The sequence below is a fragment of the Triturus cristatus genome, chromosome 4_2, assembly GCF_964204655.1.
Source record: "Triturus cristatus chromosome 4_2, aTriCri1.1, whole genome shotgun sequence".
NCBI lineage: Eukaryota > Metazoa > Chordata > Amphibia > Caudata > Salamandridae > Triturus > Triturus cristatus.
The window spans coordinates 660,312,042-660,337,029 of record NC_140586.1 but is presented as its reverse complement, the minus strand read 5'-3'; the positions used below and the strand labels follow the sequence as shown (position 1 = coordinate 660,337,029).

At 45.2% G+C, this 24,988-nt stretch overlaps 1 protein-coding gene across 3 annotated transcripts in view; it reads right to left on the bottom strand.

Moving 5' to 3' along the window:
- Positions 1 to 24,988, bottom strand: part of KANK4 (KN motif and ankyrin repeat domains 4) — a 692,064-nt gene that overhangs the window by 188,345 nt on the left and 478,731 nt on the right. For all 3 annotated transcript variants that reach the window (XR_014960662.1, XM_085602436.1, XM_085602437.1), the window contains one exon: positions 4,887 to 4,973. Coding sequence is in view for 2 of the 3 variants with exons in the window: in XM_085602436.1 (XP_085458562.1) it covers positions 4,887 to 4,902 (16 nt within the window). In the remaining variant the exon portion in view is untranslated. The remainder of the gene's footprint in view (positions 1 to 4,886; positions 4,974 to 24,988) is intronic.

The following is a 24,988-nucleotide window of genomic DNA, read 5'->3' as shown; positions in this document are numbered from 1 at the left end:
ATAAGACTCAAGCTGCTCTTACCTGATGATGCCCAACAAGGTCAAATCTTGTCTTTGGTGGCATGTGTTCCCATAAAGAGTGGATGTGGTCTAGCAGTCCGGGTTAGACTTTACTTTGTGGGGAAGGGCCCAGACTGGCTTGAATTGCTTAGTCTGTGGTGCAACTATGAGCAAAGCTTCAAAAGATTGGAATGTAGCCCAGAAAAGTTACAGTGTCTGTGATTATTTCAAACATTCCAGCAATTAATTTTTGTACTTGCCTTGCTCCTACCTTCTGCTGTGTGGGCAAGGATTCCCAGGGATTTAACATCTTTGACAGAAAAATAGACAGGTGTCTATAATTGACTTGCAGTGGTATTACCCAAGGGTCGTGTCACCAAGGTTGGTGGGCACTTGTCCATTGCATTACGGGATAGTCCAATGGTTGAAACACATGGTTTAGGTGGGGATATCAACGCTGAAAGAAGGTGACTTGTGCCCCTAGCTATCCCCCCCACCGCTTTAACAGCAAAAGTGGGGTTTACCACTGGGCCCTAACATGAACTTGCCTCACTTAGCAGCCCCTGACCCCTAGTCTCGATACTGACCTTGTATTCCCATAACCTGCTTGTATAATCTTTTGTCTGCAGAATCCAAATGACGCTAATAAACCATCAGGCCCAGTGGAAAACACCACTTTAGCTGTTAAAGCGGTAGGTGGGGAGGGGTCACAAGTCCACTTCTTTCAGCATCGATATCCCCAACAAAACCATGTGTGTTAAACCATAGGACTATCCCCTAATGCAATGGACAAGTGCCCACCAACTTTAGTAACACGATCCTTGGGTAACAGCTTAAAAGCAGGAGGTACTGCTTGCCTTGTGAATATGGGACGGAGACACGTCCATAATCCTGATCTCTATCGAGACTGCGGGACATACTTACGGGGATGGTCAAGCAGTGTATGCAGTGCACTGTGTGACAGGGAAAGGGCAGGAATGTGCCTTATTTAAAAGAATATGGGGCATTCCTGTTATTTAACTTGCGTTGGTACCCTTTTGGCAGCCTAGCACCAGCGCCAGAACCCTTGCACCATGGTGCAAGAGTGCCTGTGTTGCATGCAGGACTGTTTTTTGTGCAGGAATGTGCCTTCCTGCAGAAAAACAATCCTGAGAGGTGTTTTCCTCTTTCTATATGTGCTGCAGGATGCAGCACACACAGACACAGGAAAACATGAAGAGACAAAGATATTTCTCCTTGTTACGCCTCTCCTGGGGAAGTGAATCTTTTTGCGTATTCCCAGGTTTACCTATTCTTGTAAATCGGGGAATGTGTCAAAATCCATGGATGTTGCATGGGAGCACCCACTCAACACCCATGGAAATGCCTTGGTAGTACAGAGTAATGCAAAGAGGCAATTTGCGCTGCGTTACATTACTCAAGATTTATGAAGCCAAGAAGGGTTATGCAAGGTGGCCGTGCGTGGCTTCATAAATCTCGTTTTTCAGTTGCCTCACTCTTGCACCCCGTGGCACGGTGCAAGTGCCACACAATGTGGCTCATAAATATGCCCCTGCATCTTTGTTCATTGTTTGTTGACATTGACTAACACATAAGCATTACTCAATTACCCAAGCGTGCGCACTAGCACAGCTGCGCGGAAGGTGGGAAGGAACATAGTGTAATAGGGGAAGTAGGTGAGCAAGGGCCACGCCCCTGTAAAGCCACTCAAAGCTACTTCCATAATGAAACCCTGTTTTTTATTTGTGTGTAATACTGACATATTATTAGTACAGCAGATTCCCACTGTTGCACTGAAGTGCACTACAAACGTCCTTCCTCCGTGCAGCACAATGTTACTTACACTGTGCATAAAAAGGAAGCGCTCAGTGTGCTTTACTTCATGTAATAAGACATGCAATCTGTAAGAGCCTGTGCCCCTTTATAAAGCACAGCAGTTACACTTTTGGTGCTGGAATGAAACATTCAGATGTACTGCACATACTTGGTGGTAAATTGTGCAATGTTTGCTGAAAACAGTTTTTGCAACTCTATTATTGAAGCAGATTTGTGGCAGTGGTTATACGTAAAAATAATTGCATACTTAAATAGATGCATTGCAGCTGAGATGCAATGACACAACAGCAACACAACAGATAATTATAATAAAACACCATCAACCCACCACAGTGCCAACAAGCAATACAACAATGCAATAACAAAAGCTCAGCACAACGAATACATAACACAGCAACAGAATACAAAACTCCATCAAAATGCAGCACACCAACATAATATAATGACAACTCAAGAACACAATATGACACACTACTGCACAACATAAAAATATATCAACACAGCATTAACCATACAGTACAGTACAGTACAGTACAAAAACACAACTGCATTGACAGTATAACAACGAAATTGCGTTTTGTTTCACTCTTTACTGTTTTAGCTTTTGTTATGTTTCTGTTGTATTGCTGTTTGGTTTTAAAGGTGTCTTGTTTTGTATTGTTAATGTGCTCTATTTGGGTTATATTTTTTTGTGGTCCGTTATGTTGGTGTGGAATGTTGACATGTTATGTTATTGGGTATTTACTAAACGCACATGCACCAAAAAGGTCGCTTGGCGCTATTGTAAAGGGTTGTTGTTGATATGTGCTATTATACTGTGATACTGTTTTGTGATGCAATGTTGTGTTGAATTATTGTTATGCTGGCGTTCTAGTAGTGTTTTTTTGTAGTACTATCACAATGTATTGTTGCTGTTGTACTGAATTCTATTGTGGTTGTTTTGTTATATTGGGTGTTCTTGTTGTCTCTTTATATTGTTGTCTTATTGTAGTATTGTGTTGTGTTATTTTGTGTTGCATTATGGCAGAGGTCTTCAAACTTTTTGATGCCGAAACCCCTGTCAAAATCTTTTCGGCGTAAGGACCCCCTCCTGACAAAAATTTCTAGAACTTTATACACCTCATCATTGACAACTATCGATAACCATAAATGCCCCCAATTCCCACAACAAATTATATTTACAGTGGGAAAATATTAAACAGTGTTTAGCATAGCAAAGGTTAGTGATCGTGGGGGCGTGGTCAAAGGTGTGGCTAAAAACAAAGGGCCTCATTTATGAGGAATTGGCATAGGGCAGCGCCGCAAGTCTTCTTGCTGCGCTGCCCTATGCCAATGTGAAAGGGCAGGAATGCACCGTATTATTAAATGTGGCACATTCTTGCCCTTTCCCCCTGCGTTGGCACACAAATTTCTGCCTTGTGCCAACATAGGCAGGATTGTTTTTGTGCAGGAAGGGGCACCTTCCTGCACAAAAACAATCCAGAGAGGGACTTTCCACTTTCTGTGTGTGCTGCAGAATGCAGCACACATGGAAATTGGAAATAATGAGAAGAAATGAAAACATTTCTCCCTGTTATGCCTGCTGTGTGTAGGCGTAAGGTTTTGGCGCTGCCCCAGGTTTACATGATTTTGTAAATCTGGGGCATTGTCAAAATCCATTGGCGTTGCGTGGGAACCCACACCGCAATGCCCATGGTTCACCTACTTGACACAGAGTAAGGCATTGCAGCAACTTGCACTGCTTTGTCTTACTCCATATCTATGAGGCCATGCAAAGCCACGCTGGGTGACTTTGCGGTGCCACATAGATATAATTGAGACGCTTGCGCTGCTGGAGCTTTATAAAGTGATGCTCCAGCGGCACAAACGTCTCGTAAGCCCCAAAATATTTTGTTCTGCGTAAGTCATTTTTTAAATAATATTTTAGGATAAAATGGAGCTTCCAAAATGTAGATTTTAGTAATACCAGTACATAAGTGATGCAATTTGTTTTTTGTTTTTTTGCATAACTGTCCCTTCAACCCTCCTCAGGGGTACTAAACACTGTGTAAATACAGTTACAATTAAAAGCATGACTTCACAGCCCAGGTGTTAACTCTTCCTACTACCAATGAAAAAAAACAAATCTTTTCAATCACAATGCTTGGAGTGATTACTGCTACCAAGCACCCTTTACATTTGCATTTTAACTCATAGCTGCGTTTGCATCTTCAGCCAAGCAGGTATCCTGGTGTGAAGGATTGTTTTACTTGGCTGCCTGGCCTCTATTTTTTCACAGCACAGGAGACCCAATTAACTTAAGCAGAAGCTTTTTCAGAATGAAGCACCCGGACCGTTCTCTTTTTCCAAAAGGAAAAGCACATTTTGGATTTCAGGCAGAAGTGAGGCCTGGAAATGTGCGACCCCCTTTCCATGACTCCAGGGCCCCCCTGTGGGTCGCGCCCCACAGATTGAAGACCTCTGCATTATGGTGTGTTTGTGTTTCATTGTTTTGTTGAGTTTTTGTGTTGTGTTCTTGTGTAAAGATTGTGTTTTGTGCTAGTTTTGTTCTGCATTGTATTTTTGTTACTATTTTGTTGTGTTTGGTTGATTTATATTCTGCTGTGTTGTATTTGTGTTACATGGGTATGTTGTGTTATTGTGCTGTTTTGTGTTGTACTTGTGTTTTGTACTGCAGTCTTTTGAAACTTTTTTTGTTTTGCGGCTTATCGTGTATTTGTTTTTTGGATTTGCTGTGCATTATTATTTTGTTCTGTTGAAGTTCACCACTTCAACAAAAGTTTGCCATGGCAAATATTGTTGGTATACCGCCACTACGTCAGTTGGTCTCAAATCGCGGCATAGACCACATCTTAGTGTTGTAATTCCCCATTATAATGCCTCTGCTTAGCATTATGGGTAGGTGAACTTGCAAAATAATAGCACATTGGGCTTCTGCTATTAAATACGAGGTAATCTGTCATGAGAATGATCACGTTACACTTATTGGCAAACCTCACTCCTCTCAACCACCATCCACCACACAAAGAAACAGTATAAAAGCTGTGTACCATTTGCTCTCTCCATGTCTATTCACTGTCAGGCTTGTCTTTTTGTTAAACTTCATCAGATGAGCCAGCAGGACAAGGTCACAGCACCTGGAAAACAAAATAAAACGTATGTTTGAAATGAAGATTATAGCTGTTGTGTCAAGATATATTATTAGCATGCTAGCACTAAATGGACGTGGGAGTAATTCATGTTTAGCAAGCCCCGCCTGGGGTTGAGAAATTCGAGCTTGGTCGCGTCATATCGCTTATTACTAGGATAATGGGGTTGAACAGCATCTGGCATTCAATCTACGAGGTGGGAACTGTCATGGCGCCCATTCGCGTCTCATTATGCAAAGAAATGGGACAAATCTTCCCTGCCTTTGCTGTGAGCCTGGATGAAAGTGACCAGCTGATTAAAGCTCTATGATATGTATATATATATTCTCAGGTGCAAGGTCTTCATAATCAAAGTTTGCAATGTGCAGATATTTCATGCATGGGTTTTATCTAGTGGAAATAACAATTGACCATTTACTAAAAGTTTCTAATGGAGCCAGTTTCAGGCATACATGTTTGGAACATCTAAAAATTCCAGTTACAGCTTAGAAGTGGCCTTCTTGGTATTGGCTGCTGTTTTTTCTAACTTGTAGAATTTCCTTTGCTTTTTACCTTGTAGCTAACCCAGTAGCCGAATCAGGATATCCCATAACTGGCTACATTATAAGACATCTGTAACTGATCGTCCGCAATTTCATTGAGGCTTGAGGCCTCACTATCTAGCGCTCTGGAAATCCAAATGCGACCGGTAGTGGGAGTTACAAGCCCCATCAGCATTCCAGCTAGAGCAGTAACACCAAAGATGGAGTATTTCCCTTAAAGGCTCGCTGCTGAAAGCAGGTGACATCTATGTTATGTTATGTTAATTAATTTGTAAAGCGCAACGGTTACCCTGGGGTGTCCTGGCGCTAGTTACCTTTCCTACTGGCTGTTACCAAGAAGAGTCAGACTATTGAATGGCAGTGGAGAAATTCTACGGCTGAAAATCCAGTAGAAAATTGCGTAAAAATGCAGAAATCAGTGTGGAAACACCCATTCCCACATGTTATTTTCCATGATATAACTCCGGTAATTCTGCAGTATTGGTAACTCGGGGTAAGAAGTTAGAAAATACCAGGCGGAATTCTGGTCCAATGGTAATTAGGCCCTAGGTGTAATTTTTACGGATTGCAAGCAATTTCAATCAATCAATCAATCAGGATTTATAAATCGCTCCTTATCACTTGTGAGGGTATCGAGGTGCTGGGGGGCAGGCGGGGGGAACTGCTGAGGGAACAACCAGGTCTTCAGGCCCTTCCTGAACATCTGTACCTTCTTTTTTTAATACTACTGTGCCCCTTAATACTAGCCTGATCATCATTGTTTGGCTGTCAATTTGATCAGTGCGAGATCGGTGCCATTAGCTGAATGTTACTGCTTCTTTTCTTTTTTCAATTAATATTTTATTGATGAAATCATGATCAATCAAAGATGAACAAATATAAAGAAATTGTTTAATTACACACCACATAAACCTAAACATGAGACACACTTTCAATCACATGACACAAAATCATAATATATATTTTTTTATTTTGGTACATGGTACATCTCATTGCAAAAAACACTTAACGTCATAGCAATCATTTCATTAGGAAATCGCCATTAATAGAATTGGTTTCTCTGTAAACTGCACCCATTAATCTTCACATTTGGTCAACAAATCTCTCACGTTAAGAGAGTATTTCTTCTAATCAGGGCCCCCTGCCCATGTCTTCCAACCACGGGTGCACACTGAGCTGAAATTGTAACGTGAGATGAAAACCTCACAACTCCTGTGCTAAACGATTGAGTCTCAAACAACATTACATTCACTTGTAACCAGTGATCCTTGAAAAGGTGTTCATTTGAAGGATTACATCTTAAATAATGAACGTAATTCTTCCCTGAGATACAATGGATAATTACAAATTATGTACCTTAAAACTAGGTAACCAATTCATCAATCTTGGTAATTGAAAACCTGAGTCATGTAATTATTTTACCACAATAACTGGTGGTTTGCAGCGGATGTGATAAGGACGTTGGTAATTGTTTCCTTCAGGTATTTTTTCGCCTGATCTGTTTTTACCCAGAGTCCTATTTTTCAGCTTCTTTCATTGATCAACCCATATGATTGGAAACTAATCAAGCAGGCGCATGAAATGTAAACACAGCAAAAAAAGCCAGAAGATTTCTCTGCTGCTTGGCCCTGAAGCGCTCATAAAGGTTGTTTCTCTGGGCTTCTGAGACAGCAAACATAAGCAGAACAAAGCCAGAGAGAGAGCCTCCCCAGCAAGAAGCCATGTCTCCACCAGGGGCGCCCCTTGTCCTACAAGGCTTGATGAGCCATGTTGGTTGCCAGCATTGGCCTCTGGCTTCCTCCCAGGTGCCTGTGCTGCCCATGAACTTGTCAAATAGAGACTTAAAGGATACTATGAAGTTATTCATACCGCGCTCTAGTCTCCTCTGTGAAAAGTGTTTCTTGACACTATGTTTAATATAACATACATTCTCAATAGAGCAAACGTGAGCAGTCTGTCTTATTTATTTTCCAGCTAAGGAATACGGGTGTCTCCTCGTTTGTTCCGTTTTTCTCACTTTCAGCCTGTCCATTCTGAGATCTTCAGTAAATCAAGGAATATTCCTTATTTTAAGGTGCCCTCCAGTCACTGCCTGCTATATGCGTGGGTTGATTCACACACTGAAAAGGTTCAATATCACCCTTTTAATCTATCAATAATTCAGTTAATCTTTCATGATTCATGCCCACATGTACATTAAAATTCCCTAGAACCACTACTTTATCTGCCATCACACCCAAAAGACCCCCTAGATCAATTACTGTCTCTGAAAACTCAGCTTTGGCAGATGGTGGCCAAAAAACAGGCACAAAATATATGATTGTCTCATCTATTATTGAGCATTGAGTAATCAGCGGATCACTGACACAAAATCGATGGACAGAATATCGAGCTACAGGAATATCGAGTCTACAATATCAATGGACAGGATATCGACGGCCTATCTCTACAATGGTAAGTACAAAAATATTGAAAACAAAATATCGTTGTTTAAAATATCGTTGTTTAAAATATAGTTTTTTTTAAATGTCTTAAAAATAATATAAAATCATTAAATAATAAATATAATCAATTAAAACATAGTTAGAATTATTTAAAAAATGTACAAACTGATAAATAATAAATATAATTTAAAACGATTAAACATACATATTTAATTTTTCATATATATATTAACTTAATAAACTAATAAATTATTACATTTAATTATAAAATGTTAGAAACAAAAGAAAAGTTATAAATACTTACATATATGCATAAACCTGTAATATAAATATAAAAATTATATATATATATATATATATATATATATATATATATATATATATATATAATATATATATAAATACATTAAAAAAATACAATTTTCAAGAGGCCCTACATGTGACATGGATAGGGGTAGGGACACGGAGCACTCTACTACCCCATTTTCTTCTTTTTTGAATTCTTTTCTAGGGCAACAGGCACTCTGCAAGTTTTAGATGGGCAGTTTTAGGCCCAGAGTGCAGGGCAGCGGGGTGGGGGGTTGTTGGGCCGGGGTGTTTTGTTATGTTTTTATTGTATTCATTATCTCAGCAACGTCTATTGTGATTTTAGGAGGGGAAGTAGGCACACATACTGCACTCTCTCAAGAGAATGTACGAAGATGCAAGAGCCAATGGGTGCCTACCCAAAGACCAGAGGACGGCCACCATAATCACCATTCACAAGGAGGGGAAGCCCAAAGAGGAGTGTGGATCATACCGGCCGATCTCCCTTTTAAATGCAGAGCCTAAGATCCTGGCTAAACTGCTGGCCAACTGTATGAACACGGTGATTGAGGCACTGGTCCATCCACACCAATCGGGTTTTATTCCGCATCGGAATACAGCACTTAATCTTCGTAGAGTACACAGCGTTCTGGGTAGGGCAGCCTCCATCCTAGAGCCAGCTATTATAGTCTCTCTCAATGCCACCATGGCATTCGACACCATTGAGTGGCCGTATCTTTGGGCAGTGCTGGAGAAGATAGGGTTTGGCCCGGAATATATCATTGGGTACAATTGCAATATGCTCGGCCTCTTGCCCAAGTGGTAGTCAATAATAAGAAATCTGCAACCTTTGAGTTGAGTCTAGGGACCCGGCAGGGATGTCCACTGTCCCCACTCCTGTTTGCTCTGGCGCTGGAACCATTGGCGGCCTGGATCCGCAGAGACCCAATGATCCAGGGTATGCGTTGATCGCCGGAATGAGAGGACCGTATCTCCCTCTACGCAGATGATATTCTGCTTTATCTGACATATCCGAGGCGGTCCTTGATTGTAGTATTGGATATCCTCACTGCTTTCGGTCGATTTTCTGGTTATTCGATTAACTGGAGTAAGTCCCTGCTTTTTGTGGTGGCGGGGGAGCCGCCGGTCCCACCGCAGGGGTGTTCAATACAAATACACACTGATGGCTTCAAGTACCTGGGGATCTTTCTTTCCCTGGATCCTTCACTTCGTTATACCCAGAATTTACGTCCCCCTTTGCTCAGGCTGCGAAAAGACATACTTCATTGGAAGTCGCTTCCCCTTTCCCAACTGGGAAAGGCGGCACTTTTTAAAATTATGTCTTTGCCCCGGTTTCTATATGTTTTACAGAACTCCTTAGACCCAGTCCCGGCTTCATATTTCAGGGAGGTAGAGGGCCTCCAGCTAGATCTATTGTGGGAGGGAAAGCCACGTATCGCTCTTGGTAAACTCTTCCTGAATTGGTATGATGGTGGTATTAGCCTCCCCGATATTAAAAAGTATTATTGGGCAGCTCACCTAGCCTCCATCAACCACGGTACATACGCCCGACCCGAAGATCCAGGCTATAACATGAACAAATGGTTGCTTTCTGGTGGGAACTACAATAGAGCCCTTTATTCCAGACCGCAACGTTTTCCACTTATGGGCCCCACCAAGCACTCAGTACATGTATGGCACGCAGCCTCTAAGGGCCTGGGTTGGGATCGAAGACTTACACTTGTGACACCACTATGGGACTCGGAACAGCTGGGTAGCTTGTGGAAAAGTAAGGGGTTTGACAAATGGGACCTAATAGCCCTCTCACGCATTGGTAACCTATGGGACAAGACAGACGTTAAACCGTTCTCGGCTCTGCAAAAGCAATTTGACTTGGCTGACTCAGAGTTCTTCCGCTACACACAGGTTAGGCACACCCTGTGCTCCCGATTGCAGCGTGGAACTGCCCCTCCCGAATCCTCCCCACTTGAAGATAGAGTTGTAGACAGTCACATCCCAGACAGTACTATATCGCCGATATACAAAAAACTCATCAATAACATGCCAGACCCTCTTCACTCACTTCGAGAGAAATGGTCCAAAGATGGTATTGAGATGGACGATGAGGAATGGCAGGATGCCGTTTCCTCACCCAGAGTAGGTGCCATACCTTCTCGCCTCCGACTGGTCCAGCTTAAAATCCTCCATAGGGTGTATGTGACTGGACCTCAGCTGGTACGGATGGGGAGATTGGACGGGGGTGAGTGCAGACGGGGATGTGGTCAGGAGGTCACTTTTATGCATATAATTTGGGAATGCGAATCCATACAATCTTACTGGCACCTCATTCACGACACCATTAATGCAGTCTTGTCCACACATCTTCGACTAGAAGCCCGTAGATGCTTATTAAATATATGGGAGCCGAATGATCTTAATACCTACACGATACAGTGGGCTACTTTGGGGCTTATGATTGCCAAGAGAAATATTGCTCAGAGGTGGGGGCGCTACTCCCACCTGCAGTACGAGACTGGGAGAAAGACTTGGACTGGTCAATGTTCTGGGAGAAAACAGTGTAAGTGTCCTGAGGGTTCCCTAAGAAGTGGACTCGAATATAGGGTCTGTGGAATGCATATCGGGGGGATATATGTCAACCTCGCCTAGCTACATGCAATGAAGATCCCCCTTCGCCCTAGACTTTCCGGACTATATTCTGTAATGATTCCTATTGCCTATTGTAGTCATGACGCCAGATTCATCCCCCCTCTGTATTGTGATTGTAAGGCTGATTGTTAATAAAAAGTATTTTTTTAAAAAAGAAAATTTAAGTTAATATTTATTTTGAAAAAAGAATTACAATACATTAACTATAAAAGTAGGGAAATGTTGGATAGCGTAGGGGATAAAATTACTATTCCCACTACAGAATGTGCAACAGTACGGAAAGTGTTGTATAGCGGAGGGGAATAATTTACTATTCCCACTCCAGCGAGTGCAACAGTAGGGAAAGTGTTGGATAGCAGGAGGGTAAAAATTATTATTCCCACTCCAGTGAGTGCAACGGTAGGGAAAGTGTTGGATAGCGGGTGGGTAAAAATGACTATTCCCACTCCAATGAGTGTAACAGTAGGGAAAGTGTTGAATAGCGGGGGTTACATTTACTATTCCCACTCCAGTGAGTGCAACCGTAAAGAAAATGTTGGATAGCAGGTAGATAAAAATGACTATTCCCACTCCAGCAAGTGCAACAGTAGGGAAAGTGTTGGATAGCAGAGGGGAATAATTTAGAATTCCCACTCCTGCAAAATAATTAACATTAATTAACAAATAATTAATGTTTCAATGTTTTGTTACCTCCCACTATATTCCCCTATAAACATCACCACCAATATTGTATTTAAGAATTAATTAATTAACTAATAACAATTAACAAGCAAATTAAAAACAATACAAAATAAATTAGTTTACACAATTAAAACGTTAAAATAAATTTAAATAAAAATTATATATATAAAAGAATAAAAATATATATATTAGAATTAAATTACTTCCCACCTTACTCCCCTATCAATGCATAACCAACTCCTAAAAAAATTACACAATTAACATATTTACCAATTAATTAGTAATAATTAACATCCAATTAATAACTAATTAATAAAAAAAATTGACACCATTAACAATATAAAATATTAATTACATACATATTACATTTTCACATTATTAATAATTAATTATCATTAAATTACTTCCCACCCTACTCCCCTATTATACCACAACCCGCTCCTCAAAAAATTACACAATTAACATATTTACCAATTAACTATTAATAATTAATATCTAATTAATAACTAATTCATACAATTTTAAACACAAGTAACAATATAAAATATTAATTACATAAATATTAATTAATACAATTATTAATAATTAATTATAATTATATTACTTCCCACCCTACTCCCCTATAAAACCACAACCCACTCCTAAACAAATTACACAGTTAACATATTTACCAATTAATTATTAATAACCAATTATTAATTAATTAATAACAAATTATTTAACAATTAACGATATAAATTATTAAATACAAAAGTATAAATTAATAAAATTATGAATTAATTAATTTAAATTAATTTACTTCCCAACCTATTCCCTTAAAAACACACAACCCGCTATGGAACTAAAGCGCAATATATATATATTATTTTATTAATAACTTCTAAAAAAAGTGATTAAATATATTAAAATTAAATTACTTTCCACCCTGTCTCCTATAAACCCACAACCCACTACAGAACTAAAATACGCAAAAATTAATTAACATAAAATGAATTACTTGTAAAAAGATTCAAACATACATTACAAAAATAAGCTATACTTTTAACACATATAATAACATACAAAAAATCGATATTATTAACAACGATATTTTTACTAACGATATTACTAACATTGATATTAATTAAAAGGATATTTCTTACCTGCATGTCGATAGTCTGGTTGACGATATTCTTGATGGTGGATATTCTGTCACATCGATATTTAAACATCGATATAATGGTAAATCGATATTTAGACATCGATATTATGTCTGCATACCGTAATCAGATAACTGGGGTGTATGGGAATCCCAATGATTCTCTGAAAGCAGCTTTCCGGTCTCACACTTATGTTCGCATAATAATTGAATATGTATTAGTGCAGAAGGCAGTATTTTTATCTTGGCGAATAGATTTGAAGAGAGAGGTAACGTATTACAAGTTTGAGTATTAAATAAATTACCCTCTCTGCAGAATCAATTAAATTAACTTTTGAGTTAGCCTAGAATATTAGTGCCCATATCTGGAATATTGGTTGGAGCTACCGAAACATACCTTAAATTATATAGCATCTGCGAGTTACAGCTTAACTAGCAACATCGCCCCAGTCCGCTAGGTTCAGGGGGTAGGGAGAAGGTTCTGGTAGATTTGCTTTGGCACCGCCTGTGCACCAGCTACATAATGCGCATCCTGTCATATTTTGTATAGAGACCGGCCCCTTGACAAATACTGTAGTATACTAGACCACGCCCTTCCCAACCACTCACCACTCTCAAAATGGCACCACAAATCGGTGTCCTATTGCCTGGAGCAACTTTCCTAATGTCGAGCAATGGTAAAGGAAGGAAGTCTAACGGGATTCGCCAACGCTCTACGACTCTTACTCCCAGTCAAAAGCAAGCCTAGTCCTGGTGAACTGCCATGCTGAAGCAATATAGGATTCGATTGGTAGGAAAATGGCGGGCATAGCTATCCTGTACAACACCACTGTTGCTTCCCTGGTGAACTTTGCACCAAATTTCTTAAACAGAGGACCAGTCTTCACTTTTGGGGTACAACGGATTTTGTGCAGGAAGATTAAAAAAAATTATTGTTTCAGCAATACCCAATTTGCAATTATGTCACCCATTATTGTCTTCGTTGGATGCCTATCTCGAAGCATGAAATATATCCTTGCATCCATATTTGGTCCAAGGGCGCATTTTGCACTAAACAAAATTGTGCGATGCGAACAACAGCCGCTCACATTCAGTTTGTTGATGTTGTTACCATGCTCCTGGGATAGGATGTTTACACTAAGGGGTCTATAAGGATGATGTGCGGATTGCCACTGCCCTACCGGTCGTGGCGATCCGCACGCCAAAACACCCTGCCGGACGGCCTTCTACCCTCCCCCCCACATTAGCATGGCGGGGGGTACCGCGGCAGACGGAAAGACCTTCCACCCCTTTTCTGCCGGTAGGCAATTGTCACGATTGCCTACCGGGCGGAAACGGCCCATAATATGGTGGCGGTGCTTATGAGGCCGGCTGTTGGATGCCTTTCTGGAAAGGCATGCGGGAATTTACTGTTGGGGCCCGTTACGGGCCCCCGAAGGGGCGGGGGTGGGGGCTGCACCGGGGGGGTACTTATGGTACCCCCCAACATTGGCATACACAAGGTGGCAGGCACCGCGTGATGCCTGTCACGTTGTTCATGCCATTGCATTGTGGCGGGTGCTGCCTTCAGCACTGCCCGCCACAATGATATATAAGCGGGATGCGACCGCCAGGGTGGCGGTTGCATCCTAATTGGTGGTGCGGGACCGCCTCACCACTGGAGTCCGCCTGCCATCCTAATAGTCCCCTAAGTCTCGATTATGCGACATGACGTACTGTAAAATGCTGGACATTACATGAGATTACGCTGGTGTAAATGAAATTTCACCCGGGCCTAATAAGATTTCAAGCCTGAATTTTAAGTACATGGAATGTCGGGGCTCTGGTGTTAAATATCAAGATAATATTCTAGACCATTTTTGATTTTTCGTTCAAGGGATGCTTTCAGCATAAAACATTCTCTGGTGCTATTGTCAGTCTCATTTACTTTTATCTGCCAATTGCTTGCCTTGGTAATTCTTGTTGAACTTAGTTTCCTTGGATTCTCCCACAATTCGCCGCAGTCAGTCACTTTTAAAGCTTTCTCTACGTGCTTTATCCAAAGGTTTTTCTTAAAGACATTTATGCTAGCGACGTAATGCAGGGCTCTTAGGTACACCTCAGCAAGGGACTCGCAGTTGGATCACATCTCCTGTGAAGTTTTCTATCTCTTGTATATCAGGCATCTGTTGGTAAGTACATAATTCTGCTCCATATGTAGGCTCTGCGAGTGCTTTTATCCTATAGACGCTTGGAATGGCTTTTTCTGAGTCTCCTCTGAAGTTACATTTGCAGTGTAGCCCGGCTCCCACGTTCTGTGTGGACTATTGTCTCTGTCGGGCCCATGTCAGTTTAGCGTCAAACCTTATTCTAAGGTAGTCAAAATAAGTGACTATTTCTAGTAGGATCCTCTTTAGATCAAACACTTGTTTAAAGGCCATCTCATCATGATCATGTCCTAGTAGAGCCCAACATTATTTAGAAAATTACTGGTGTTGTTTCCCATTCCATTAGGCTGACAGAAACACCTGTCATTTACCTGTCACAAAGGCCGCTTTCGGCGCTATGTAAAAATGAGTTATTATTATTATCATCAAGTGTTTTGCTTAACTTCTTGTCTTCGGGTAATAGATGCTAAAAGATGTATGGAAGGGTACCTCTGGAAGAACAGGATATCTTTATCCTCAGCCAGTGATCCTTCACCGCTCTGGTCGTTGCATTTTGTTAAACAATTTAAAATGAATTTCCTAGCTTCCTCTGTTAATATTTGGTCAAGATAAGAGCTCTTGTTGTGCTAATGGACTTTAGTTTGCCAGAACAAATAAGAACGCACTGTTGAAAGGAGATTTCACCTTGCAGATTAGTATTTGATGAAAGTGCTGGGAAACCATGGACAGGTTTGTGTGCATGCTAAGAATGACATAAGTGGAAACATTAAAATCTCTTGCTAAGAGCATGGACGAAAACAACAGTTTCTACATTTGTAACTTGCACATGCATTTGCAATTTAGACAGGATTAGTAATCAGGATGGCCACTGGCAAGATGTAGCAATCACTACCTAACCATAGCCTGTCCCATGGCCTGTCCCTCTCCCCCTCTCCCCCCCGCAATGACCTTGCTGCTGATATGAGGGGTCATGAAGGCAACAGCAGAAAAGTAAAGAGGGCTCGTCTCCGACCGCTGTCTGCTTTCAGGAGTTACAAGTCCTTCCTCTCGCTCCTCTGCAGCACAGAGAAAGTAGAGAGGGGGCAATAGGCAATGATTAATTTGTTTTAAAAAACATATGTTCCGGGGCGTCAGGAGGCAGCTTGCACCAGCCCAATTCTCCAGTTAACACCGCCTAAAACAGAACCATGAAAGAGGGGAGAGGATGTGGTGTAATCGGCAGAGCTGCCAACTTCGGAGCTGGGGAACAAGGTTCGAGTCTCAGTATGGGTGCAACATCCTGTGGTTCTGGGCAAATCACTTATTCTCCCCGTGCCTATCATACATACATAGATGAATGTGTCCTTAACTGGTGCTCATGAAAAGCGCCGGTGTTGATGATTAAGTGCTAGAGCAGAGCAACCGAAAACGTATAGTTTCTTACCTGTCGGTGTAGTTTTGCAGCTTGAAGACTTTCTGGATTCACTAAGCTGTGCATTATTCCGCCATCTTGTGGTTGGGTCCGTAATTGTAGTCTTTTTTCTCTTTTTTTTTCGTGGCCCAGGTGGGCGTCGACATACCACCATTTGGTGTCCTTCGTGACGTCGACGTGCTTCCTCCCACCTTTGGTCGCCATCTTCGGATTCTTTTTTCTCTTGTCTAGTGTTACTCTTACTCTTCTTTTATCCCTTTAACCCCTTCGCCGCGGTAGGAATTCCGCCGCGGCGCTGGGGGGGGTTTGGGGGCAGTTGCGGGTCCGCTGTGCTCGTGACGGAACCACTCCGTCACGAGTCACGGTTGAGCTGTGCTCATGACGGAGTGGTTCCGTCACGTCTCCGCCCACTGCGCTAATCGCCCACACAGGCGGGGAATTAGCGCCGCGTGGGCGAAGCGGCCGCCAACGGCCGCAGCATGACGGAACAACTCCGTCATGAGCACAGCGCAACCGTTGCTCATGACGGAGTGGTTCCGTCATGAGCGGGGAAGGGGTTAAAGTCTTTTCCCTGTTATCCTCCTTTACTCCTTTCTCATCTTTTGGCGGAGGATGGTGGGATCGCTAGTGAATCCAGAAAGTCTTCAAGCTGCAAAAATACACCGACAGGTAAGAAACTATACGTTTTGCAGCGTGAAACTTTCTGGAATCACTATGCTGTGCATAGACTTTGTAGGTGTTTGTTGTCTTTTGTGGTGGCTGGGTGGAAGATAAACTCTGGTTACTGAATATGTGCGGTAAGACCTTCTGACCTACTTGTGCTTCCTTTTCATTTGAATATCCACACAGTAGTGCTTAGTGAATGTGTGCACTGAAGACCATTTTGCAGCTTGGCAAATGTCGAATAGGTGTGTTTGCTAGAAACACATTTATTGCTCCTTTCTTCCTTGTTGAGTGAGCATGAGCTGCTCCTTGTAACTGTTGTCCTGCCTGTTTGTGGCAGAGTTGTATGGTTTGTGCAATCCATCGTGCAATTGTATTTTTGTAACTTGTCGTCCCAAAAAACTGCTGGCAAAGGATACAAAGAACTGTTTTGTCTTTCTGCACTCCTTTGTCCTCTCTATATAGTGCATTACTGACTTCCTGGCGTCCAGTGTGTGTAGCGCCCTTTCAGTGCTTGTGGCAGGTTTTTGGAAAAAACTTGGTATTTGAATTGTCTCGTTGATGTGGAACCGTGACACCACCTTTGGCATGAAGTGAGGGTCTGTTCTCATTACAATCCTATCATTGTGTATTTGCAGGTAGGGCTCTTGAAGTGTTAACGCTTGCAATTCACCCATCTTAGTGATGTGATAGCCACTAAGAAGGCTGCTTTTAGTGTGAGCATGTGCAGTGTAGCTTTTGCATAGGCTCAAATGCCCGGCACCAGCACCTGCCAAGCCGAACACCAGCAGCAACCACCTCAAGTGCATCCTGCTCAACACCCGCTCCATCCACAGACACGCCATCGAACTCTGGAACCTCCTCGACACCACAGCCCCTGACGTTGCCTTCATCACGGAGACCTGGATGAACGCCTCCTCAGCGCCCGACATCGCCATCGCCATCCCAGAAGGATACAAGATCACCCGGAAGGACCGCAACGCCAACCAGGTGGGAGGAGGCATCGCCATCATCCACAAGAACACCATCCGCATCACGACCAGCACCGACAACACCCCACCCTCCGCCGAACACCTGCACTTCCAGATCCACACCGACCCGAAGACCACCCTCAGAGGCACCCTGATCTACCGACCCCCGGGACCACGCACTCAATTCAGCGAGGACATCGCCGACTTCGTCAGCCCGCACGCCCTCCCCTCCGCTGACTACATCCTCCTGGGGGACTTCAACTTCCACCTGGAGAACAACAACGACTGCAACACCAGCACCCTGCTCGACAACCTCGCCAGCCTTGGACTCAAGCAGCTGGTGTCCACCCCCACCCACCTCGCCGGACACACACTCGACGCCATCTTCTCATCCAGCAAAGACATCGCCTTCAGCCACGCCACAGAACTCCACTGGACAGATCACAGATGCATCCACTTCACCTTCAGAAGAACGACGACCCACCACCACCAGCAACAGGTTGCCCGAAGAAGCTGGAACAAGATCACAGCCGACCAGCTCGCCGCCTCCCTGAGCCAGCACCCTCCGGCCAGCTCAGCGAACCCCAGCCAGGCCGCCGACAACCTCACGAAGTGGATCAGCAACTGCGCGGACGAACTCGCCCCACTGAGGACCCCGCCCAGCAGACCCGGCAGCAAGAGAGCCCCTTGGTTCACCGACGAACTCAAGAGCTCCAAGAAGAACTGCCGAACCCTCGAGAAAGCCTGGTGAAAGGGAACCCACGCCGGACAACAGGACCACCCTCAAGCTCGCCACCCGGAAACACCACCAACTGATCCGCATCGCCAAGAAAACGGCTTTCAAAAACCGACTGGACAACAACGCACACAACTGCAAGGAACTCTTCAACATCGTGAAAGAGCTCTCCAACCCCAACGCCGGAAACAACGACATCATCCCTTCGCAAGACCTCTGCAACTCCCTCGCCTCCTACTTCCACAACAAGATCGCGGACATACACCACAGCTTCAGCACTCAACCGACGCACGCCACGACCGCAGCATCGCCACCCACCTCCACCCTCCGCGCCTGGACCCCGGTCAACACCGAAGAAACCGTCCACACGATGAACTCCATCCACTCCGGATCTCCGACCGACCCCTGCCCTCACCACGTCTTCAACAAAGCCGACGCGGTCATCGCACCCCACCTGCGGGACATCATCAACACCTCATTCGACACCGCCACCTTCCCCGAGAGCTGGAAGCACGCCGAACTCAGCGCTCTACTGAAGAAACCTACAGCAGACCCCACCGAACTCAAGAATTACCGCCCCATCTCTCTACTCCCGTTCCCAGCCAAAGTCATCGAGAAGACCGTCAACAAACAGCTGGCCACCTTCCTCGAGACGAATGGATCCCTCGACCCATCGCAGTCCGGATTCCGTGCCAACCACAGCACCGAGACCGCCCTCATCGCCGCCACTGACGACATCCGAACCCTGATGGACAACGGGGTAACAGCGGCCCTCATCCTCCTAGACCTCTCCGCGGCTTTCGACACGGTCTGCCACCGCACCCTAGTGCAGCGCCTCAGCAACGTCGGAATCCAGGAGAAGGCGCTGGAATGGATCGTCTCCTTTCTCGACGGAAGAACACAAAGAGTCCGCCTACCACCGTACAAGTCAGAGGCCACCAAAGTCATCTGCGGCGTCCCTCAAGGATCCTCACTGAGCCCGACCCTCTTCAACGTCTACATGAGCCCCCTCGCGGCCATAGCACGCCAACACAACCTCAACATAATCTCCTACGCCGACGACACCCAGCTGATCCTCTCCCTGACCAACGACCCCGCCGCCGCCAGAGCCAACCTGCACGAAGGGATGAGAGAGGTAGCCGAGTGAATGACGACGAGCCGCCTGAAGCTGAACACAGATAAGACGGAGGTCCTCATCCTGGGCTCCTCGCCCTCCGCCTGGGATGACTCCTGGTGGCCCCCCGCCCTGGGCACCGCACCCAAACCGACGGACCACGCACGCAACCTGGGTTTCATCTTGGACTCCTCCCTCTCCATGACCAGGCAAGTCAACGCCGTCTCCTCGTCGTGCTTCAACATCCTGCGCATGCTTCGGAAGATCTTCTGGTGGATCCCCACAGAGACCAGGAAGACTGTCACCCAGGCCCTCGTCACCAGCCGAATGGACTACGGCAACGCACTCTACGCCGGAACCACCGCCAAGATCCAGAAGAGACTCCAGCGCATCCAGAACGCCTCAGCCAGACTCATCCTCGACATCCCACGACACAGCCACATCTCCGGACACCTAAGAGACCTGCACTGGCTCCCGGTCAACAAGAGAATCACCTTCCGCCTCCTGACCCACGCACACAAAGCTCTCCACGACCAAGGCCCGAGCTACCTCAACAACCGAATCAACTTCTACGCCCCCAAACGCCACCTCCGATCCGCCAGCCACGCCCTCGCCGCCATCCCACGCATCCGCAGAGCCACTACAGGAGGAAGGTCCTTCTCATACCTGGCCGCCAAGACCTGGAACTCCCTCCCGGCCGACCTGCGCCTGACCCAAGACCACCTCTCCTTCAGGAAGAAGCTCAAGACCTGGCTGTTCGAGCAGTAGCGGCACCCCCCCCCCCCCCCCCCCCAAGCGCCTCGAGACCCTACGGGTAGGTAGTGCGCTCTATAAATGTCTTTGATTGATTGATTGAAATGGTGCCTTTATCAATTGAGTTAGCATTACGTTGAGGTTCCATGCTGGTGCTGGCATTCTGTTTGGAGGTGCGATTCTCTTTGCCCCTTCTAAAAATCATTTTACTACTTGGGAGGTGAAGAAACTCTTTCTTGTTTCTCCTCTTGTGTAAGCCACTATTGCCGCTAAGTGCACCCTTAGGGATGTGTAGCTTAGTTTACTTTGTAGCAGATGCATTAGGTATTTTAGTACTGTTGATTCCTTTGCAATTTTTCTTTGTAGTTTCTCCCTAATGCACCATTCGGAGAATCTTTTCCACTTTGCGACGTAGCACTTTCTTGTGGTAGGTCTTCTTGCCTCCCTAAGCACCGCCATTGTGCTTGCTGGTAGTTTGAGGTGTGCAAATTTTAGGTCTTCCGGGGCCATGCTGCTAGGCTGAGGCACGCTGGCTCTGGGTGTAGCACTCTTCTGTCCTGCATTGTTAACAGGTCCCTTCTCTTTGGGAATCTGTGTGCTGGTGCTTGCGCCATTTCCACTATTTGTGAGAACCAGGACTATCTGGCCCACTGAGGAGCTATTAGTATTAGCGTCATGTTGCTCATCCTGCATTTGTTGAGTTCCCTGTGTATCAGTGGTATCGGTGGAAAAGCGTATGCAAATGTCTTTGACCAACTTATCCATAGCGCATTCCCTTGGGACCGATTGTCTAGTTGTCTGGATGCGAAGTGTTGGCATTTTGCATTTTGGTGTGTTGCAAATAGGTCTATTTGCGGTGTGCTCCATTTCCGGAATAGTTTCTCTATTTCCTGTTGGTTCAGCTCCCATTCGTGGGATGCTGACGTTTGTCTGCTGAGTCTGTCTGCTGCCACATTATCCTTCCCTGGGAGATGTGTTGCCAGCAGGTCTATTCTTAGTGGAATGGCCCATGTCCATATTTCCTGTGCTAGCCTTGATAGTGCCACAGTTTCTGTTCCTCCTTGTTTGTTGCTAGGAACACTGTTTTTAGCTCCAGGCAGTTGATGTTTTTGACCGCATCCTGCTGCGACCATAACCCTCTAACCTTGAGTTTGTTCATGTGCGCGCCCCATCCCAGTTGGGAGGCGTCCGTTGTGATGGTCACTGTTGGAGTTAGCTGTGTGAATGGTTTCCCCTGTGATATGTTTTCCTTGTTCCACCACGCTATTTCCTGATGCACTTGGTGTTTGACAACCACAAGATCTTCCCAACTCCCTGTTGCCTGTGACCATTGCTGCTGTATCGGAACGGTCTCATGTGTAAGCGAATATTCGGTGGGTGTATGCATGATGCCATCATTCCCATTAGCTTGCTCACGGTCTTCACTGTCAGAGCTTGCTCCCTGAGGTAAAGACGTGTCTCCTTCAGTATTGCCAAAGTTCTTTTTGTGCTGGGGAACACCTTGCCCTGTATGGTGTTGATCTCTGCCCCTAAGAATATCTTCAACTGTTCCGGTTCTATTGAAGACTTCCCCCAATGGACTGAAAAACCCAGTTGGATTAGTGTTTGTATCACCTGCTGGGTGTGTTGTTTGCACTGGCTGTAGGAGCTTGCTTTTACGAGCCAGTTGTCGAGGTAGGGGTAAGCATGTATTCCTTGCCTCCCTAGGTGTGCTGCTACCGCTGCTAGGCACTTTGTAAACACCCTTGGTGCGGATTTGAGACCGAATGCGAGCACTGTGAACTGGTAGTGAGTTTTGTTTATCATAAATCTTAGTAGGCATTTGTATTTTTTGTTGATGGTGATGTGTAAGTACGCGTCCTTTAAGTCTATAGTTGCCATGTAATCCCCTTCCTGTACCTGGGGTATTATCTCTTGCAGGGATGTCATTTTGAATCTTTGTGTCCTTATGAACTTGTTTATGAACCTTAGATCCAGAATCGGCTTTAGAGATTTGTCCACTTTTGGTACGAGGAAGTAGTTGGAATAAACCCCCTTGTTTCTTTCCTTGTACAGCACTATCTTTATTGCTTTTTTGTTGAGCAGCTCCTGTGCCTCTAGCAGTAAGAGTGAAAGTTCCTTTGCCGAGTGCGCCTTGTTGTTTGGCCTCTTGTTTGGAGGTTGTTTTTCTACCTCTATGCAGTAGCTGTATTGTATGATGTTTAGTATCCATTTGTCCGTTGTGACCTTTCTCCATTCCTGGAGGAAATTCATTATCCTGCCTACATGTTCGTGAAACTGTTTGTTTTGTGAACTTTGTTTTTTGATTTGTATTTTGTCCTGATGCCCCCCTAGAGGTGTTATTTTGGTGGGCGTTAGCCACACTGCGAAGTCACTTGCAGGTGGGTAGTTGCCCCCTCTCCGTCCTCGTCCGTTTGAGCGACCTCGAAAGGACTGGCCTTGTGGCTGGTACTGACAATTCTGCTGCTGCTGTCCCTGCTGCTGGCCCTGGCCATTTCCCTGATAACCTTTGTTGGATCTGGCCCTTTTTGCAGGGTCATCCCTAAACTTTTTGCCTTCCTCCTGTATTTTTTCTGACCTGTTGTTGGCTGTTTTATGACTCTGGGCACCTTACCACTGCTGACCAGTGCTAAGGTGCATATGCTCTCCCTATGGTAAAATGTTGACGTTGATTGGTTTCCATGTTTGGCTTATTTGGTTTACTATCAGCCCCTAGTAAAGTGCACCAGGAGTGCCAGGGCTTGTAAATACAAATGCTGCTGGTGGACTTGCAGCACTGGTTGTGCCACCCACAGAAGCGGCCTAGTAAAATGTGTCTAGGATCTGCCATTGCAGAACCTGCGCGCGGTCTGGTACTGTCGCGCTGATTGCGCAAGTGCACCTACTTGCCAGTCCCCAAACCTTCACTTAACTACATATTAGTCACGCCTCTGGTAGGCCCAAGGGCAGGGTGCATTGTAGGTATAAGGTAGGACATGCCCTGATGTGTGTGGCATGTCCTAATAGTGAATTACAGCCATTTTCGTTTTTCACTATTGAAAGCTACCTGCTCTCCATAGACCAGAATGGGCTGCTGGAATTACTACACGCTGTAATCCCCGTGGGCTCAGAGAGCATGGTAGAAAGTCAAGTTTAGTATGCCTGAACTCAGAATAATAAAATACTTCTTTTAGTAAAGTTTATTTTAATATCCTGTGTTTGTAAATACTACTTTTAGAAAGTTAGTATTTACTGACCTGGCCATTTCAGTCCGCCTCTGCTGTGTGTGTGTGTTCTGCCTAGCAACCATGAGGAGCAGGGCTGGGGAATTCCAGGAGACAGGCTGGCTGCCAGGTGGTGGGTAGAGAGATTACACCAGGATGGGTGGGAGGAGTACACCTTGACTCTTGAATAGACCTGTGCTCTGCCACCACAAAGCCGTCTCCGCCCCCTGTGGAGCGGCTGATGTCTCTGCCCTACTGCTGGAAGGAAAGAGCAGAGTCACCACAACAAAGTGCTCCAAAACTGGACTGAGCCAGGCCCAGGCCCCCTGACGACAAAGAACAAAAGAATTGGTGTATAAAAGAAGGAGCCCTGCTCCTAAGAAATCAGATCCTGTTTGCGCCAAGATGAACCTCTGCCTGAAGGAGAAGGACCTGGAGAAGCTGAAGGAGGAATACAGTCTCTCTGCCTGAGAGACTGGCCTGCAGTGGGTGCCTGTCTGCTGTAAGGAGAGGAAAAGACTAAAGGAAAAGACTTTGCATCAACTTGTGCTTTCAAACCATCTCCAAGGGCTTGCTTGTGAACTTGCCCCCTGATCTGCGCCCCAGGAACAGTGGGCGCTACCTTTCCCCCAGAAGAGGAGAAGTGGCTGGACGCAATCCCGAGACGCTGACCCCCCGAGAACCTGTGTGCCTCTCCCCCTTTCTCTGCACCGCGACATCTGCCACCTGGGGCTACCACGAGCACCGCAAGGACCTGCCTACCGGGTCTAAGCACCGCAAGTACCTGCCCCTCCGAGCCGTAGCTCGCAACGTGGAGAAAGGAACCTGAGCGTCTACGCACCGAGCCTTGGCGACCCCGCGCCGCCGAGATCCCCGCAAGGACTGCGACATACTAGTGATCTCCTGAGAAGCCGACAGCGCTGCAACGCGCTAGGAATTGCCCCGGAGCTGCCTCCCCCTCCTCTGAACTTTGTCGTGTGGCTGCGACCCTCCCCGGGTGTGCCACGAAACACCACCGCCCTCTGACTGTGAAGGACGACAACGCGACGTGGGACACCTCCCCGGGGAACCCCGAGGCCGTAGTGAACATCCCCCTTGAAAACCAAAGGTATTGTGGCTTTTGCGCGTGAAGTACGGCCCGTACTTGCCTTCGTACGGCGCATACCTGCATTTGAAGTATTTGTGACTTTCGCGCTGAAGTACGGCCCGTACCTGCCTTCGTACGAG